The sequence below is a fragment of the Hydra vulgaris genome, chromosome 07, assembly GCF_038396675.1.
Source record: "Hydra vulgaris chromosome 07, alternate assembly HydraT2T_AEP".
Taxonomy (NCBI): domain Eukaryota; kingdom Metazoa; phylum Cnidaria; class Hydrozoa; order Anthoathecata; family Hydridae; genus Hydra; species Hydra vulgaris.
In genome coordinates this window covers 17,327,233-17,343,034 of record NC_088926.1, presented here as the reverse complement: position 1 = coordinate 17,343,034, position 15,802 = coordinate 17,327,233, and the positions used below count along the sequence as shown (strand labels likewise).

The following is a 15,802-nucleotide window of genomic DNA, read 5'->3' as shown; positions in this document are numbered from 1 at the left end:
AGTTCATATAAAAATAGTCAAACCCGAAAATCACACAGACCTCACCGCTTGCATTATACATAATCTATGATAACTTTTGAGTGTGTAAATTAAAATATTAAAACTTTTATCGTATAATATTTTTACTTTCAGCCTAATATTTGTACTCGCATATAAATAACTTGCTCACATATAGAATACTATTTATTATAATTTACTCACTATTATACAATACTTTTTGATAATTTAAATCAAAGTTTGTTTTTTATTAAATGACCATAAGATGTTTTTTATTAAATGATCATTAGATGTTTTTCTATTTAAAAGAGTTTGCCTAATATTATAAAAACATTAGAAAAGATCAAAGTTTTAAAGTTATTTATCCTTAACGTAACTATAAACATAATTAAATATAATTTTTCATCAGAGTTTTAGTTTTTAGGATTTATTTTATTAAATTTTTTTTAGAGCTAAAGTTTTCATTTTTTTTTTTAATTTTTCCTTCCTTAAGATTTCTTTTTTCATAGTTTAGCTTGTTAATTCACTTTTGGGTTTTCTTTGTCTGGTTTTTTCAGGGCATTTTTGAAGTGTTTTCAAATATTTAAAAAGCCATGGTCAAACATTTAAAAAAAATTATATGCATGGTCACGATATTATTATATGCAGGCCTTTCCTGTCCAATTCTATATACTGTATATATATATATATATATCTAGACTATTCTAAACTTTCTTGACAGCATTGAACATATTTGGAAGCCAATGTAGGTGGCGCCTAAATTAAAATACAAGTAACTCAGCATTAACTGAAATTATATATTTCTTATTAAACAGTAATTTGTTTAAATTTGAATTATGTAACACAAAAACAACTTTAAAAGTATCAAACTCATTCAAGTTTTAATTACAATCCTTTTTTTATAACTACTTGCTCTCTTGCTTGGAAATAATTCGGTGTGGTTTTCAAACTTATCAAATGATAAAAAAAAGGTTTCATAAAGAAGAAGAGTAATAAAATAATTTTTTAAACATGAAAATAAGAAGAAACGCAACACAAAATTATATTTATAAAACAATAAATCATTTCAATAAAAAAGCAATCTAAACTTATGTTAAAATAGAGTTTAAAAATTTTGTCAAATGCAACATTCTTTTTAACAAAAAAAAGAGCGTTGCATTTTTCTCGAAAACGTTAAAATGCTTGAATAAATGTCGGACATACAACCATTGTTGACGATTGTTTTTCTGATGCATTTATGATATGATATAAAACATTTAAGTGTAAAACTTGAAAAACTATTGAAATGAAACCAATTTTAAAAAAATCAAATACCAAAAGCCTGCAAAAATGCTTATCCTCCACATTGCTCGCTATATCAATATCAAAACTATCAGTAGATGTACACTCCTTGCATATTCTACCTATGTGTCAGTGGATATAACAGCACGCAGCACTGCTCGCATGTTCTACCTATTCGTCAGCAGCAATGCTCCTTTCATGCATTACCTATTTGTCAGTGGATATAGCTGCACTCCTCACATGTTCTACCTATTGGTTAATTAATGTAGCAATGCTCCTCTCATGCTCTACCTATTTGTCAGTCAATGCAGCCACACTCCTCACAAGTTCTACCTACTTATCAATAAATTTATGTAAACAATTTGAAAAGAAAACTTACTTTTAATAATATAAAAAATAATATTTCTTACATAGACAATTTGTTTTTCATTTATGTGACTACTACTTATCTGTGTAACTTTCAAAAAAATCAAATTTCAAGTCAGACTTTTCATTGAAATTGTTGCAAAACTTTGTAAAATAAAACTTACCTATTTGAAATGCAAAGCAACTTATTATAATAATTAAACTCACAATGTTTGAAGAAACTTTTGTGCTTCAGTAAACTTATTGCATAAGCAAAGACCAAGTGCCTTTCTTGCATTTTTTATACTTTCTTTAAACTCATATTCTTCTACTTGATTTTCTTCAGTTGCCATAAATTATTATTGTAAATATTTACTGAAAATAGTATAATTTACTAAAAAACTGCAGAAATAAAGCAGATTACTAAAACAATTTAGTTTTTTGATTGGGTAAACTATTAATACATTTTTTGTGTAAACAAATTAAATTTAAAATTAATAATTAAAATGGTTAATAATACTATAAAGTCAAAATTGAATGATTAATATCTAAAAACATGCATAATAAAACTAAAATTTTAAAACACAATAACACTTGATCAAGATCAACATTAAACCATTATGGTAGTGCAATTTTTCATGTTATCTCCTAATGAATATACTCAGAATGAAAAAAAACAACCTTTTTTTCTAATTTGGCTTATAAATTCTAATGAGCACACTCTTCTTTTTATCCAAGAGAAAAAGCGAATCCACTGATAGATATCCAAATCATTCTGCTAAAATTATTTCTCACCTAAACTCTTCGAGTGTACCTAACAACATTTCTGTCACAGACCTACAAAATGTTCTTCAGATCTCTCTTCAATACTCTCTAAACTATTTAAAAAGTGCTTGACTAAATTTTGCTACTCTGCCTGTCTGAAATTATTGGTCTAACTATTTCCAAGGAAATTTTCTTTATATTATTAGCAAGGTCTTTTTTTTAACTATAGTAACAAAAAAGTTATATCATTTATTAAATGGAAATGGTGAAGCAAAGACTATTATTATTGACAAACCAAATACTTTTAATAAAGTCTGGCATGCTGGTCATCTCCATATGCTCTCTTCATAAAGAGTAACTTAAAAAGTTTAATTAAAAATTCATTAAAATTCATTTTTTTTAATAGCAGTATTAAGATATATGGAAACAGTAAAATACATATTTATAATAATATTAAATTAAATAAACTCCTGTGATTGTATTTTTATGCAAAAATCTCTGTTTGATAAGATATAAAATTAACAAAAACTTATATAGAATATATTTTGCAATGCAAGAATCCATTACATGGTTTTCATGCATTAAATAAGTACTATAATCCCACTATAGAAAGAATTGTGTTTAAAAAACATATATAATGTAACATTGGGTTCAACAATATGCCTTTACTTATTAATTTAATTTACTTATTTTTTAAGAAAACTTGAGCTTATATATTCTTATTACTTATTTACAAAATTGAACTATATTTATTTACTTATCTAAAAAAAAATTTTTAGATAAATAAATATAGTTGAATAACTTCTAGTAGAAAACATTAACAACCAACATATTCCTGCTCTGAGTATATTTGGTCATAACAATATTATCAAAAGCTCAAATTAATTTTTTTTATACACAAATAATGACATTTACATTACATTTTTGAGATTTTATCTAAACTTTGGGGAAAAAATAGAAATACATTAGGATGTTTCATAAAACAATTAGAAAAAATCAGATTTTGTTGAAGTCATTTAAAAACCAATAATATTAACTAAATGGACTATATTAAAATTATATATTATAAAAAATAAGGAAAAAGAAATTATATTAATTTATGAGTTTTTAATCTTTATTAAGTATTATTACTATATTGCTATATTTATTGCTATATTTATTTATATATACAATTGCTATAAATTACTTAAGTTAAAAATTGGTAGCAAATTACTAAGCCTTTACAAACTTTAAATTAGATTTGTACATTAGAAATAACAACTAATAATTTCATTTAGTCTTTCCCATCAGCAGTAGACATTATAAAATATATTTAAAGCTAAGTTATTCGTGTTTAGAAAACTTTTCTACTTTCATAGTCATTTGAATCTTTTTGCAGACACATGGATTCTGTACCCGTGTACAGAAGAAGTTTGATAAAAAGCAACACTTTTCATACTAAAATGTAAAATAAATTAAAATGTTTTTATATCCTCATTGAGTAGCCTTCTTGTTGACACTCTACGTGAGTAGCCTTCTTGTTGATTCTGTACGTCTGTGCAGAAGTATTAATCAACAGAGTCAGCAAAAAAATACACTCATACGACCATCAGAGAAAAAAATTGTTGAAATCAAAATAAGATTGTACAAAACTAATTTAAAAAAGAAATTTGTTACAGAAAAATTTTTAATTTCAACAACAATATTATTCTATATGCTTTTGTATAAGCTTTAAAATCGTAGTACAGCATATAGTTGTTTTAATAGATTAGTTGAAACTCTGCACTCATGTTGGTTAGTTGAAATTAAATGAGAAAAAAAAAAAGCGGGTTTATCATTGAAAAAAAAATTATTTAATTATTTAAAGTCCCTTTTCACTTGCGCAATTATAACGTTACCGGAAAAAAATACTCTGTTTCCACAATCCATTATAAACACAACAGAAACTGTTCTAATTGAGTACTAACTGTTAGTACTTAATAATTTATTAATTTTACACTTGGAAAATGGTAAATAGTCATTACGTTGCCGATGAGAAACAGTAATTTTTACCAACTATTATTCGACCTGTCGATCAATTTCAACTGATCGAATCACAGTAAACATTCAAAATAGTATAAACAATGTAGAGCGCATAGTTGCTTTTATGCTAATCCGTCCGACCTTGACAGCGTTACCGATTCTACAAACCTTTATCGGTGAAAAATAAAAAAACATTTCTCTCGCATGTGAAAACACACAGTTAGCACGGATCCTGATCATGCCTACCTAGCTGACCCAAGAACGCCACTTATACGGAAAGATAGCGTACACATCAAGGTACCCCGAAAAAAATTTAATTTGAATGTTCAAATTGAGTAAAATTTTGATTTCATAGTGCGCCAATAAAAACACTTGTAGAATATGAATCACTCTATATAATTTGATAAAAATTGATGCAAATGTAGCCTATAGCCACACCAAACTCTTGACAAAAGTTCAGTCTAATTGGTTGACTGGTTTAGGATTTATGGCAATTTTAGTTTAAATTTGGTCAGTTTTTTGCTACTTATACCTCAAAGCGTTACCGATTACTTTGATATTCGGTCACTATTTTTAAAATAATGGTTACACGAGTGTTCTACTATGAAATACCAACAATTTTTATTATAAATATATTATTGGTACATGTACCATTTTCATTTTATTGAAACTATAAAATGCAAAGGTTTGATAAGTCATTGCCTTTTATAGTTACAATAAACTTTGTTTATAAACAAAGTTTATTGTAACTACAAAATATGTATGTTTTGGTTTTAGGTCAAAGTAGTGCTCAGCCACCATCAAGCGCTCCAAAATTGACCACTATAGCCCTTGTAAATGTACAATTAAATACGGGCCTATTAAATAACGGAATAAACAAACTTGTTAAAACTGTAAACCAAACATCAAACAGCAAGATGGTAGAACCAAATTTCTACATAAATTTTCTAAGAGCAGGTAAACAGTTGAGCAATTTCTTCACCTGCAGTGAATTAAAAATCACGGACGGAAAAGGAGATTCTGGTACAGTTCGGGTTGTTGCTCACTGCAATGATTTATCAAATCTTGTGAATCATGTTGTTCAGTCCCGCAAAATTTCTGGTGGCTATTTTGTTAAACTCGGAACTGATGGTGACAAAGGTTTTCTCAAGTTTTACCTAAGCATTGTCGATACTGCGTTACAAGATGAAACCAGCTCACCGCAACAACAACCCCAGTGAAAAAGCGCACATGGGATACGCGTGGATTTTTTCCATATGTAACCCATGTGGGGATTATTATTTTGTCCCATGTGGGTTTCGTATGGTAAATCCTACATGGATTCCATTTGGTAAGTCCCATATGGAATACGCGTGGGTTTTTACCATATGTAACCCATATGGGGATTATTATTTTGTCCCATGTGGGTTTCATATGGTAAATCCCACATGGGTTTTATGTGGTAAATCCTACATGGGATATAGGTGGAAAATACTACATGTTATAGATCTTAAATGCCACATATTTTAATCCAAATGGTATAAAAGTAGTCAATACTAGACAAATGAAAGTCCGAATGCTTCTCTGATAATTTTTAAAATTCTTTTAATTTAAAAATAACTTAAATAGTAATTTAAAATTAATCATCAAAGCTTTCAGAGAGGTTTAACTTATTCTGGTATTTGCTACTTTATCCCATTTGGTATTCAAAACGTGTAGCATTTTTGATCTTTTACATGTGATGTTTTCCACCTATAACCTGTGGGATTTACCTTAAACTATTATGACGAAATTTTATAAAAGTAAAAAACGTGTTTCAAAATGAATTTATTTTAAAATAAATGCTATTAATCAATACATCCAAAATGAATATTAAAAATATTATTTTTTCTTTTGCGATTTACACGTCGTTTTTAATCGATTGAATTAATTAAATCGCTTCGGCTTGCATAATACCAAGGTTTTTAGTATCTTCTAACTTTCTTCAAGCATTTTCTAAAAAAAAAAAAATAAATACAAATATATATAAATATAAATATATAGATATATATAAATATATATATATATATATATATATATATATATATATATATATATATATATATATATATATATATATATATATATATATATATATATATATATATATATATATATATATATATATATTAGGGTGGTCCTTAAAAATGAAAAGTTGAAATGTTGTGCTCCCACCCTCTAGAATTGTTCGTTTATATGATAAGATGTTTGTGTAAAAATATTTATACATTTGGTTGATGTTTAGAGGTCGCCCAAGCATGTTCTATAAATGTTATTTTGGCTTATTTAAAAAAAAAATTAGTTTATGAAACTTGTTCATGAAACATTGAAACTAATCAACACTTTCACCTTGTGGTCGATTCAGGTGTTTAGTAATATCAACCATCAACTAATTAAGTAATAAGTATTCTTTGATGCATGTTGGTTGACGTCATTTAGCATAAACGTCATTTTTCAAAATATTAATGCGTGTTTTGTGAGATAATTACCAGTTAATGCAATAGAAACGTCTCACTATCTGCAATTCAACTCAGTAAATACAATACAAGGAGTCAAAGGAATCTTCAAACCAGGAATAGTGAGTATAAATTTATCGTTTCATTTTGTTTTTTGCTCCTTGACCAGTTGAAATTGTATTGCGTCATTCGTTGTATTTGTAGGCAGCGCAAAAAATCAATTGCTGTAATTTTTTTTATGCATTGAAAGCAATTTACTACTTATTAATTTTGCATCACTCAACACTTTCTACAATTAATATGAATTTCATGAGCGATTGACCATTTTATCATTTTAAGAAATAGCCTATGGGCCTAACGCATGTCCCATCGCACTGTGTGAACTTTATTTGTTCTTTATTTCACTTTGTAGGCGAAACATGAAACACGTAGTAAGTCGGCACTATATCTCCTGGGTGAACCAACTACTGCAGTTTCCAGCATCCGCCTTGCATCAAATGGTGAAGCACTAGGGCTTTTCTGTCATCATCATCTCAATCTTGGACTCACAACACGCCAAGCATCATCGTATGTGATTGAAGAGGTGACAAAAGTCTGGAACATTGCTCGTATTCCAACTTGCCGGAAGGATCATGCCATTGCCAAGTTGGAGCTACTGTATAAGGAATGGTCAACTCTGAAAAAGCACAAAACACGCCAGTCGGAGTCGCATACATCAAATGAAACCCAATTTTGTGGCAAAATGAACGATCTCCTTGATATCGCTCACGCTAACGCTGTCACGATGATAAAAATCCAGGAAGATCTCGAGTTTCTTGCCACACAGCGGGAACCTGGTCGACGAGGTTATATGGGCTCAATCGACACAGCACTGGTAGCCAAGGAAGAACGGAAGGCAAAGCGTACTGAGCTGGAAAATGCTAGAAGAAAACAAGCGAAGGACCAATGGGCTCAGGCTTCAGCCAGTGCAGTGTTGGATGAAAAAGACTACATCAGTGAAGAAGAGCGCATCGATGATGATGGTGAATTCAGTGCGCATAAGTTCTGTACTCCATCAAAAAAAAAATAAGAGCAACGAAAAAAGTAATAACACCTCAGTTAGCTGCTGCATTAGATCGCACCAAAATGAGCGACAGGAAAGCCACTTTCGTCATTGCTGAAACTGCTCAAAGTTTGGGATATGACATCAGCGACCTCAGTATAAACCGTAGCACTATAAAGCGTGGACGTGAGAGATATCGGTCGGAAATTGCAGCAGCTTTGAAGAACAATTTGTCAAGTGATGTACCGTTGACAGTACATTGGGATGGCAAGTTAATGCAGGATCTTTGTGGCAAAGATCATGTTGACCGCCTTCCAATAATAGTTACAGGTTTTGGTGTCTGTCAGTTGTTGAAGGTAAGCAAGATGGTTGGTGGAACAGGAAAAAATCAGGCGTCAGCGGTAGTCCAAGCACTTCAAGAGTGGAGAGTCCAAGATCGTGTTATTGGAATGTGTTTCGACACAACCAGCTCAAATACTGGAATTCACATTGGGGCCTGTGTTGAAATTGAGCGAGCACTTGGCAAGGATTTGCTGTACTTGGCATGTCGCCATCATATAATGGAGCTGTTGGCCGGAGCTGCATTTACAGCAAGCCTTACCCCCTCGTCTGCCCCAGAGGTTCTGCTTTTTAAAAGATTTCAGCAGATATGGTCCGTTTTGGATCAGACAAAGTATGAGACAGGCTCAGAGTTGGGTGAAATTCCGTACGCAGTGAAGCAGGAAACACTGGAATTTGCTCATAGCCAGTTGCTCCGTGAGTCAGTGCGAGACGACTATCGTGAACTCCTCCAGCTGTCCATCATCTTCCTCGGAGGTTCACCCGATCCTGCACGTGGAATCAACTTCATGGCACCAGGTGCCATGCATCACGCTAGATGGATGTCGAAAGTTATATACTCACTCAAAGTCTGGATGTTCCGGTCACAATTTAAGCTCACAGCATTTGAAGAGAAAGGCCTCCGTAAGATGTGCGTCTTCACAGTCATCATATATCTGAAAGCCTGGTTCACTGCACCACTGGCTGCCAGCGCTCCTCGTAATGACCTTCAACTGCTTCAGAATCTCTACAGCTACAGGCAGTTTGACGAAAAAATTGCCATAGCTACTTGCAAGAAGCTTAAACATCACTTGTGGTATCTGTCGGAATATTTAGTGGGCCTTGCCTTTTTCGATCCAAACGTTTCATCAGAGACAAAACGAAACATGGTGGATGCACTACAGTCCAAACAATCTGTTCAACCTGGTCCAAAACGAATCATTCTAAAAGCCAGCGAGTCATCGCAACACAACTTAGAGGACTTCGTAACTTCAAACACTCGTGATCTTCTCAGCAGTCTCCACATTGGTTCTGATTTCTTGTGCGCGGACCCCGAAACATGGGAAGGCAGAGATGATTACAAGCAAAGCACAACAATTGTGAACAAACTTCTGGTCACAAATGACAATGCTGAACGGGGTGTAGCCCTTGTGCAGGAGTTAAATAAACTCATAACCCATTATGAGGACCAGTTCCAATTCCTTCTGCAAGTTTTTTATATTAGGTTGGGTGTAATGGTAGTCTATGTTTTCTAATAATAATCTCTAGTAAAGACGGAAATATAAAAAGAAAACCAAAAAATTGTTAAAAGATAATCATATTTTTCGTATTTCAAATTTCATTAAGAATATTTATGTAATATTAAATAGTATCAATAACAAGCAGAACTATAACAAAATATATATCTATATATTAGAAAGATAACTGTATTTTTAAACTGGTAGCCAAGGAAGAACGGAAGGCAAAGCGTACTGAGCTGGAAAATGCTAGAAGAAAACAAGCGAAGGACCAATGGGCTCAGGCTTCAGCCAGTGCAGTGTTGGATGAAAAAGACTACATCAGTGAAGAAGAGCGCATCGATGATGATGGTGAATTCAGTGCGCATAAGTTCTGTACTCCATCAAAAAAAAAATAAGAGCAACGAAAAAAGTAATAACACCTCAGTTAGCTGCTGCATTAGATCGCACCAAAATGAGCGACAGGAAAGCCACTTTCGTCATTGCTGAAACTGCTCAAAGTTTGGGATATGACATCAGCGACCTCAGTATAAACCGTAGCACTATAAAGCGTGGACGTGAGAGATATCGGTCGGAAATTGCAGCAGCTTTGAAGAACAATTTGTCAAGTGATGTACCGTTGACAGTACATTGGGATGGCAAGTTAATGCAGGATCTTTGTGGCAAAGATCATGTTGACCGCCTTCCAATAATAGTTACAGGTTTTGGTGTCTGTCAGTTGTTGAAGGTAAGCAAGATGGTTGGTGGAACAGGAAAAAATCAGGCGTCAGCGGTAGTCCAAGCACTTCAAGAGTGGAGAGTCCAAGATCGTGTTATTGGAATGTGTTTCGACACAACCAGCTCAAATACTGGAATTCACATTGGGGCCTGTGTTGAAATTGAGCGAGCACTTGGCAAGGATTTGCTGTACTTGGCATGTCGCCATCATATAATGGAGCTGTTGGCCGGAGCTGCATTTACAGCAAGCCTTACCCCCTCGTCTGCCCCAGAGGTTCTGCTTTTTAAAAGATTTCAGCAGATATGGTCCGTTTTGGATCAGACAAAGTATGAGACAGGCTCAGAGTTGGGTGAAATTCCGTACGCAGTGAAGCAGGAAACACTGGAATTTGCTCATAGCCAGTTGCTCCGTGAGTCAGTGCGAGACGACTATCGTGAACTCCTCCAGCTGTCCATCATCTTCCTCGGAGGTTCACCCGATCCTGCACGTGGAATCAACTTCATGGCACCAGGTGCCATGCATCACGCTAGATGGATGTCGAAAGTTATATACTCACTCAAAGTCTGGATGTTCCGGTCACAATTTAAGCTCACAGCATTTGAAGAGAAAGGCCTCCGTAAGATGTGCGTCTTCACAGTCATCATATATCTGAAAGCCTGGTTCACTGCACCACTGGCTGCCAGCGCTCCTCGTAATGACCTTCAACTGCTTCAGAATCTCTACAGCTACAGGCAGTTTGACGAAAAAATTGCCATAGCTACTTGCAAGAAGCTTAAACATCACTTGTGGTATCTGTCGGAATATTTAGTGGGCCTTGCCTTTTTCGATCCAAACGTTTCATCAGAGACAAAACGAAACATGGTGGATGCACTACAGTCCAAACAATCTGTTCAACCTGGTCCAAAACGAATCATTCTAAAAGCCAGCGAGTCATCGCAACACAACTTAGAGGACTTCGTAACTTCAAACACTCGTGATCTTCTCAGCAGTCTCCACATTGGTTCTGATTTCTTGTGCGCGGACCCCGAAACATGGGAAGGCAGAGATGATTACAAGCAAAGCACAACAATTGTGAACAAACTTCTGGTCACAAATGACAATGCTGAACGGGGTGTAGCCCTTGTGCAGGAGTTAAATAAACTCATAACCCATGATGAGGACCAGTTCCAATTCCTTCTGCAAGTTGTGGCCGATCACCGACGTCGCTACCCGGATTGCCTCAAGTCAACACTGCAGGCACAGACTGCCTTATAGGCCTGCTACTTTAGTCATTATTGTGGTGATTTTGAACATTGAACAACTACAACACACTACACTATTAATACTATATCTCTACACTGCCATTACATTAACTATGAGTTACAAACACTAATAAGAATACTGTTGAACTGTCACTTCAGTCAATTACTCTTTTCGGAATAATCGTAATCGGTGTTCATGTTTGCTATACCCTATAAAAAGACAAGCTGGGCGACCTCACAACACTGTCTGATTGCATAAATATTTTTTGCAGGCTCTCTTGTTACCCAAAGGAACATTTTAAAAGGGTGGGAGCTTAACATTTCAAAAAAAAAATTTTTTTATTGCTTTAAGGACCACCCTAATATATATATATATATATATATATATATATATATATATATATATATATATATATATATATATATATATATATATATATATATATAAATATATATATATATATATATATATATATAAATATATATATATATATATATATATAGAGAGAGAGAGAGAGAGAGAGAGAGAACAATTTTAAAAAGGAACCTCATTAGTCGAGCAATTTTAATTATTAGCCAGGTTGAAATCATTAATGACTACAATATTTCACAAATAATTATTTTCTAATTTATTACTTACAATGACTAACGTATTATGGGTAATTGAACACATATTATGCGTAATGATCAAAAAAAGTGATCAATTAGGATAAGTAGTTAAACAAAAAAACAAAAACAAAAATGTAAAAACCTACTTTTTCAATGATGTAGACCTTGGGTGCAATAGCCAGTGGATGCAAAAGTATCTTAACTTTTTCGTCACACACACGGCCTTCTATATTAATCAGGCCTTGACATCGCGCAAAATGCTGTAAAAACTGAAGGCCGATTAAACTTTCACTTTTACTTATATGATATATTTTTATATTAGGTTGGGTGTAATGGCAGTCTATGTTTTCTAATAATAATCTCTAGTAAAGACGGAAATATAAAAAGAAAACCAAAAAATTGTTAAAAGATAATCATATTTTTCGTATTTCAAATTTCATTAAGAATATTTATGTAATATTAAATAGTATCAATAACAAGCAGAACTATAACAAAATATATATCTATATATTAGAAAGATAACTGTATTTTTAATTTTTTTGCTAAAAATGGTAACAATAAAAATTAACAACAATAAAAAACACCAACAAAAGTTGATTCAAGCAAAAAAAAAGTTTTATCAATATATCTCAACAGGGTAAATATTTACAAATTCAAACATATTGAAAGACATATAGGCTAATGAGAAAATAAAAAACATAAAAAGTAAATAGCATAATAAATTACGAAACTAATTTTCACATAAAATATGATAGCTTTAGTATTTTGGGAGTGGTAATTAGTGAGTAATTCTTTAGCAGAATATTAGAATATACTCTGCATTGTTTTTTTGTGATTTTAAATTTATAATTAGCAGCAATGAACTGAAACTGAGTAACACAAAATGTTCTGCATAAAGGGTCAGTAGCAACTTGAAAAAAAAAGCAAAATATTGACCATTAAACAAGAGTATTAGAAGGAGTTTCAAGTCTGCCTCCGTTTAGGCTATACAGATAACTTCCATATTTATAATAATAATTGGTAGAATCATCATAAATTTTTATTTCGCTTTTTTGCACATAGCCAGCTATGTAAACTATAGCCACTAATGTAGATTTATTAACAGAGCTTTCAAGATCATGTATATTATCCAGAAGTTCTTTTTCATCAGTAGAAATATCTCTAAAACATATGTCACAAGTATGACCATCGATACCATCAGCAGGAATGTCAAGTTGTAATATCAATTTAGTATGTTGAATATTAATTTTTTCAATAACAGATTTAGCGCTTATAAAGTAAGTACCTCCAGATCCCTGTCGAAGCTTAGAAAAAGCTTTTTCAAGTGGATCTGTTGAAAAACAACCTAATAAGACATACTTTGCTCCATTACTCAACAAACTTTCTATGAGATCAATAAAGCCATAACATGAATGCGCTATTGCATTGCTAGTATCTAGCGTAAGCTGTTTTACACGCTTACCTGTAGGTTTCATAAAATTTGACAGTTCAGCAATATCTCGTAGCAGTTGTAACTGTTGATCACCAACTGAGTGGATTTCTCCGCATAATTCATTTCTAAACCGAATGCCAGCACCAGGTGCTTTGACATTAACCAAATTTGAAAAAAAAATTATTTTTTCAATAAATACAGCAGTACCTTCAAATGCTTTATTTTCAATCTCTAGATGCATTCTTAATGCAGCAACTGTTTCTTCACAAAAAACAGACAAACAAAACTTTACAGATTGTCTCTCTATTGGTTTTGGATAAACTGATTTAGCTGTAAATTTAGAGAGTTTAAAAAGACTATTGCACTCAGTTTTTAAATTTTGAAAAAGATTAAAAGAACTGGCTTGGGCTAAGTGGAGTGATTTAGAAAAGTTTCTACATCACTCCACTTAGCCAAAGCCAGTTCTTTATAGTTTAAAAATTGAAGTTCGTCAGTCTTTTCTGTCAACCAATTGTTTCGTATAGATTTTAAGAGATGCACATATTCATAAAATAAATATATATCTGATGTTGTTAACCATGGTTTACTATCAACTGTTTTAAACATTCCAAAAAATCTTTGATTTACACGGTTACCATCAGTAATTATTACCAATGTCTTACTACTTTCAATATTATTTATCGTATGAACAATTTGTTGACATTGAGCAAACTGAAATTCAGGGGAACAATTTGCAACAGGTTGAGCTCTACATATAAATTCTGGACCTCCAAAAAGACATTTAATCATAAATGATAAAATTGTTTTAGCTAACTTTTCAGGGTAGTTTACTGCTTGACCAAACAAAGCACCTCTTTAGTAAAGTAATGAAGCTTTGACATAGACCTCATCAATTAGTAGTATAGAAATTCTTTTCAATGGATTTAAATTCATAAAAATACTATTTATGAAACTTAGGTCCTCCATTGAGCTTATTTTTGAAGTCAATCGTGTTAAAGTCCTTATACTTGACAACTTGTAGTCAATACACAAACAATCATATAAACTTCGTCGCATAGCAAAATACTCATATGCTCTACATATAATATCTGAAGTATATAAAACTTCACAAACATTAACTTTTCTCATAGCATTAAGGTGTTCGAATAGAATATTTGACTGAAGCGAACTTTCTTTATTTTTTAAAAATCTAACTGCTTCAAATAAAGCTGATTTTGTTTTTATTAACTTTAATTTGTTTACAGCTGAAGATGAAATATTACAAGTTGTGCCATTATGGTTAGCTACAAATGAATAATCATTGAAAATTACTAAAATAAATAATGGAACCCCAAATTTGTACATTTTTGATTGTATGTGTAAACTTTTTTTATTAAGCTGGAAAACAATAACATCGTTATTATCAATTAACAAAGATTGAATATCGTCAAATATAAGTTCATCCTCTTTTAGAAAATCATTTAACTCATCTGGTAAAATGCTTCGAAAACCGCTTGAAGTTACAGTTTTTCTAACTTAACTTGCTGGTGCGGCTAAACAACTAGGCGGAATATTTTTAAAAACAGATGGTGGGTTTAAAGGTCTTTGCTTCCCATATTTGCTTTCAAAAGGTGCTTCATTTGGCCAATGAAGTTGACATACTGCTGTATAGTCTGTAACAATAAAACCAGTTCTTGGGATAGCTTCACTACATCTTTTTCTCTCCTCTAGATTCTTCGGGAATTTATAAATTGATATTTTTGTTGTAGTTGAGTATTGATATTGTAGTTATATAAATTGATGTTTTTGTTGTGGTTGAGATAGTTCGACTTGCAAAAAAATATACAGCATTTTAAAGGCATTTTAATTATTAAAAAAACTTACCGTTAGTTTGACAATATTATTATCTTACATTGTAACGCCTTGAACCTTACAACATTATCGTCTTTTTGCGCTATCTAATTTATAAACCAATCAAATTTTAAAGATTTATTAAAAAAGCATGAACACAAACTTTCGTCTAATGTTAAAAGATGAAAATGTAAACACAGTTTTAGAATTGGCCTTCAGTTTAACAACTTTGTTGCGCGATGTCAAGGCCTGTTATTATAGAAGGCCGTGGTCACACATAATATAATATTCTAAAACTAATAAACAAACATCTAAATTTCTATAAGTAAATTTATTCTTTGATCATTGCCTTCATATCCTATCTTATTTTCATATCATAATCTATTATGGTATTATTTATATAACATATCACAACAATGTTATTAAATTTGTGATGTTCAAATATCATATGAACATTCTCTAATATGTTCATATGATATTTGAATATAGTTCTTGAGTATATTATCTGCAA

General features: G+C 32.0%; 2 protein-coding genes across 2 annotated transcripts in view; both read right to left on the bottom strand.

Moving 5' to 3' along the window:
• LOC101240322 (tetratricopeptide repeat protein 39B) overlaps positions 1-2,027 on the bottom strand; it is a 64,222-nt gene extending 62,195 nt beyond the window's left edge. Inside the window, exon 1 of the mRNA XM_065801227.1 lies at positions 1,852-2,027. Coding sequence (XP_065657299.1) covers positions 1,852-1,976 — 125 coding nt within the window. The 5' untranslated portion in view covers positions 1,977-2,027. The remainder of the gene's footprint in view (positions 1-1,851) is intronic.
• Positions 2,028-6,182: 4,155 nt separating this feature from the next.
• LOC136082321 (uncharacterized) lies at positions 6,183-15,431 on the bottom strand. The gene is made up of 2 exons (XM_065801225.1): positions 12,061-15,431; positions 6,183-6,363 (listed from the first exon to the last, which is right to left on the bottom strand). Exon 1 carries the CDS (start codon positions 13,700-13,702, stop codon positions 12,968-12,970), a length of 735 nt encoding a protein of 244 aa, XP_065657297.1. The 5' UTR covers positions 13,703-15,431; the 3' UTR covers positions 6,183-6,363; positions 12,061-12,967.
• Between the last annotated feature and the right edge of the window lie 371 nt (positions 15,432-15,802).

Excerpts from the sequence above, each read along its gene's own strand:
- LOC136082321 (XM_065801225.1), bottom strand. The coding sequence starts at position 13,702 with ATGCATCTAGAGATTGAAAATAAAGCATTTGAAGGTACTGCTGTATTT.